The sequence below is a fragment of the Lolium perenne genome, chromosome 4 (assembly GCF_019359855.2).
Source record: "Lolium perenne isolate Kyuss_39 chromosome 4, Kyuss_2.0, whole genome shotgun sequence".
NCBI lineage: Eukaryota > Viridiplantae > Streptophyta > Magnoliopsida > Poales > Poaceae > Lolium > Lolium perenne.
In genome coordinates, this window is record NC_067247.2 from 280374555 (window position 1) to 280379438 (window position 4884).

Below are 4884 nucleotides of genomic sequence, written 5' to 3' on the forward strand. Positions count from 1 at the left end.
GGGCGCCGGCTCTCAAAGGGGTGCGGCCAAGGTGGAGCCAAGAGTGGCCGACCAGCCCCTCCCCTCCTCTCTTTATATAGGTGGAAGCCCCAAGGATTAGGTCAAAAGTCTCCGAATAAGACCCCAACATAAACCTTCCATATGACCAAACCTAGGGGGAGTGGGACTCCCCCCTTTCCTTTGGTGGGGTGGCCGGCCACCATGGGGAGGAGTCCACTTGGGACTCCTCCTCCCTTAGGCTGGCCGGCCAAGGTGGGTGGAGCTTCCATGTTGATTTCTTCCGGACTCTTCTAGAACCTTCTAGAACCTTCCACAAAAAATATCGGATCATTTTCAAACCTAGAAAATGACTTCCTTTATATGAATCTTATTCTCCGGACCATTCCGGATCTCCTCGTGATGTCCTGGATCCCATCCGAGACTCCGAACAAAACTTCAAACTCCATTCCATATTTCCATATTTACTTAAATGACATCAAACCTTAAGTGTGTCACCCTACGGTTCGCGAACTATGTAGACATGGTTGAGACTTCTCTCCGACCAATAACCAATAGCGGGATCTGGAGATCCATAATGGCTCCCACATATTCAACGATGACTTTAGTGATCGACTGAACCATTTACATACGATACCGATTCCCTTTGTCACGCGATATTTTACTTGTCCGGGGTTTGATCATCGGTATCTCTATACCTCGTTCAACCTCGTTTCATGACAAGTACTCTTTACTCGTACCGTGGTATGTGGTCTCTTATGAACCATTCATATGCTTGCAAGCTATTAGACGACATTCCATCGAGAGGGCCCAGAGTATATCTATCCGTCATCGGGATGGACAAATCCCACTATTGATGCATATGCCTCAACTCATACTTTCTGGATACTTAATCCCACCTTTATAACCACCCATTTACGCAGTGGCGTTTGATGTAATCAAAGTACCTTTCCGGTATAAGTGATTTACATGATCTCATGGTCGAAAGGACTAGGTAACTATGTATCGAAAGCTTATAGCAAATAACTTAATGACGTGATCTTATGCTACGCTTAATTGGGTGTGTCCATTACATCATTCATATAATGACATAACCTTGTTATTAATAACATCCAATGTTCATGATCACGAAACCATGATCATCTATTAATCAACAAGCTAGTTATACAAGAGGCTTACTAGGGACTCCTTGTTGTTCACATAACACACATGTATCAATGTTTCGGTTAATACAATTATAGCATGGTATGTAAACATTATCATGAACACAAAGATATATTATAATAACCATTTTATTATTGCCTCTTGGGCATATCTCCAACATATACATGGTTACTAGAGACACGACTAAAAAACAACATATTACTATGATGGTCCTCTCACTATTGTACATGCCCTAAACCGGTCATGGAGGTATGTACATTGTTGCTACCAAACCCCATTTCATCCGCCTGAAGATCGCATGGAATATTCACACCTAAATGGACACATTGATTTACAAGAACCTTATTCCTTGAGCAAGGGTTTTGCGCAGTGCTGGGCTTACCAATATTTTAGCACGCCCGTGACATTTTGGGGTTATTTGATTGGGCTCCACAATTTTGACAAACCCAAGCTAACCCATGGCTGCCACTGCATTCTGACACCAATTCTTGGGTGAACGGAGGGCAGCGATGGCACCTGCATCGGCGACCCTACAACCGACGCGTCGGGCGATGGTGCTCGTGTCAGCCGGCTTATATGGCAAAAGGTCACCACGACGGACATCAACCGCCAAGCTTTCTCGTTGGCGTTCCAAGATAGCTTGAGGGAGTTGATGATCAAGAAAGAAAAGGCCATTGCCGAGAGGAAGGAGAGGCAACACAAAGAGAAAGAAGCTACCGCGAAGAGCTCTGTTGATCTCCATATGAGAGCTCTTGAGGTGGGAGAGGCCAATGCAAAGTCTCGGCTCCTCGAGGCCAAAGCCAAGGCTAGGCTCATGGATGTTGATGCTAAGTCTAGGATCGTAGTTGCCGGCCAAGGTCACGGTCGAGGAGATCGCATCATGCATGCTAATCGACTTGGACAACATCTCTAACCCTAAGCAAAGGGCTTGGATTGAGAAGAAGCAAAAGATTATCCTAGCTTACGATGTTTGAAGGGCAATAGCATAAATGATTGCACTTTGGAAAAAACTTGCAATTTTTTGGACATATTGTATGATATTATCTCATTTTGCACATTTAGGAGAAACTTGCCGCCTGTTGGAGATGCCTGAAAAGCAATGACACATGTTTACCACTTTCTTTAGTTGCCAAATTACATATTTATGTGTGTATGCACGAAAATGTCTCAAAAAATTGGCAAATTAGCCAGCGCTGACAAAAATCTGTCTCCGGATCGACCCAGACGAATCATAATGAACGACTTGGATCACCGTTTTGGACCGCCGCCCCTGATCCGCTAAAATAGGTGTGTGGACAACTAGGAACAGTAGAGGCCAACCCGATGCTTGTGCAGCAGCAGTGTAACCCTTCGTACTTGTACTCTCGGTCGGATGGGTGCACGGACCAATGAAGGGCATGTGGTACCAAAGTCTTTTTTGAGATGGACTGAACCATCCCATCCCGGCCTGTCGAGGCGAGCGAGACATCCGAACAAGAATACAAAATGCTTCAGAGTGCAAGGGACCCCAATGTTGCCGCTTGGCGATGCATAGCTAGCACGCTGCCGTACGTCGCCACCAATCGTCATACTACTCCAAATGAATTGTGGCCCGTTAATGTGCCACATGGCAGAGAGCTGAAGCAGACCAGCCGCGAGCAAACATTAACCCGACACACGAAAAGGATGGCATAATTTTTGCATCTTGCTAATTCACACATAGTAGTTCTTTCATACATGACGATAATACTCTCTACTAGACTTGACAACATGTCAAGGATATTCACATATCTCTAGAGTTCTAAACTTGATCGATCAAACCTTACGTACACTCCAAATGAGCAGTAGTTCAGAGATTAATAGACATAGACACAAATTGGACACCCTAATATCCAAACAAAAAAAAATGGAAATGTTCACAAAGTTAACGATCGACTATGCGGCCGACGGTGCGGTGATGTACTTGACAGTCACAGTGCCTGCCTCCGCCAGCGCCGCACGGATAGGCTTCTTCGCGGCCGCCTCGAGCTCGTCGGCGTCGACCGGCAGGCCCTTGAAGTCGAGGCTCTCGTCGTTGTAGATCTCCCACCAGTTCCTGACGAGCACCTTGATGTCCTCCCTGTCCATGTTGGCCTCCTTGCCCGTGAACCTCCACGGCTTCGATCCCTGGAAGCATGAAGAGATCATCCATCAGTTAGGACGAAAAATCAAACGAAAAATTTACCATCGTGAGGTGATGATAGGGAGAACAACGTACCGCTGCGCAGTAGTGCACCGCCTTGACCTTCTCGAGCTGAACATTCTCCGGATGCCTCCAGAGCATGGCCAGCACGAGGTTGTAGACCAGCGGGATCGGCTTGTACTGCTCCCTGAAGAACATGTTGAGGAAGTCCTGCAGATAAGGGAGCAACTACAGTGAGCACTTTCCACATCACTACTGATCGCCAAATCTATGCCGGCACGCACGGGGTCGTCGTCCGGCCACTTGCTCAATTATTATAGTTACCTGCTCCGCGAACGGAGTGGTCGGCGACACGCGGAGGGTGTCGAGGAGCGCCTTGGCTGTGGCCATGCTGGGCTCGTGCACGAACATGCCGGCATTGAAGTAGAGCGCCGGCGGCGGTCCCATCTCGGCGGCCGGCCACGCCACCCTGTCGGGGCACTGCTGGCAGTAGCCGATCTGGTACTGCGGGGTGTGGCTCCACGTCTTCTCGCAGAAGCAGTCCATCACCGCGTAGAAGTTGCCCCTGGGCAGGTCGAACAGCTCGTCGATGTTGTCGAACACCTGGATGTCCGCGTCCAGGTACACCATCCTCTCGTACTCCACAAACTGTCCAAATAAAGGACAAATTAGCATACACAGTTCTGCAAGTGATGACGAGCAAGAAGAGAAGGTGTTGGATAAGGAAGTCTTACCTCCCAGATGCGGAGCTTGGAGTAGTTAATGACGTAGTATGCCATGGCGAACTGGGTCTGGTTCTCGGGCGGGTACACAGGAACGATCTCGCGGACGATGCAGCCCTGGGAGACGAGGATGCGGCGGTGGGACTCGGGCACGTCGGGAAGCACGGCCACCACCAGCGGGTATGCCGACCCCGCCTTGCGCAGGCCCTTGGCCAGCCCGACCACGCCCATCCAGTAGTCCCCGTCGCCGGCCAGGAACGTCACGAACGCCTTCGTCGCGGGCTTCGCCGCCGCCACGGCGGTCATCTTGCCGGCCAGCTCGGGAGCCATCTGGTTCTCGGGTGTGTGGGAGTGCTTTGTCGGGGATTCGGAGGCTAAGTTGAGAGTGGTTTAAGCGCTTGATTGCTTGGGATTTTGGATGGGGTTTCACGATGGGGGTGCGGGGCTATAAATAAGGAAACGGAGGACGGACAGGCCTTCCCCGTATAGGAATGGTCTGTGCGATCCGAGGCGTACACAGGATGAAACATAGCGGATCGGACGGCCAGGGCGCCTTGGACGGAGGCGAGGGCAGTTTCGGGAGCGCGTCCCAGCACGAAGGCCCCAGAAGCGCGGAGAAAGATTAGCGACGACGATCCTCTGAGCATGTACAATGGTAGAGAAGGCATGCCTTTCCTTACCCCACCACATCAGTTAGAGAAGGTATTAGATATAAGTCATACATCGCATTATCTCTTACTGTCATCTCTAGCAATTAATATTAATAACTAAATTTTGGTAGAAAATTTGTTGCTAAGGAAAGACATATGTGATACAATGGAGAAAATAGTGTTCCCTTAT

At 49.2% G+C, this 4884-nt stretch overlaps 1 protein-coding gene across 1 annotated transcript; it reads right to left on the reverse strand.

Annotated features, from left to right (window-relative positions):
• Positions 1–2827: 2827 nt before the first annotated feature.
• LOC127295541 (galactinol synthase 2) lies at positions 2828–4471 on the reverse strand. The gene is made up of 4 exons (XM_051325505.2): positions 4057–4471; positions 3647–3970; positions 3398–3532; positions 2828–3306 (listed from the first exon to the last, which is right to left on the reverse strand). Exons 1-4 carry the CDS (start codon positions 4372–4374, stop codon positions 3076–3078), a joined length of 1008 nt encoding a protein of 335 aa, XP_051181465.1. The 5' UTR covers positions 4375–4471; the 3' UTR covers positions 2828–3075.
• Positions 4472–4884: the final 413 nt, after the last annotated feature.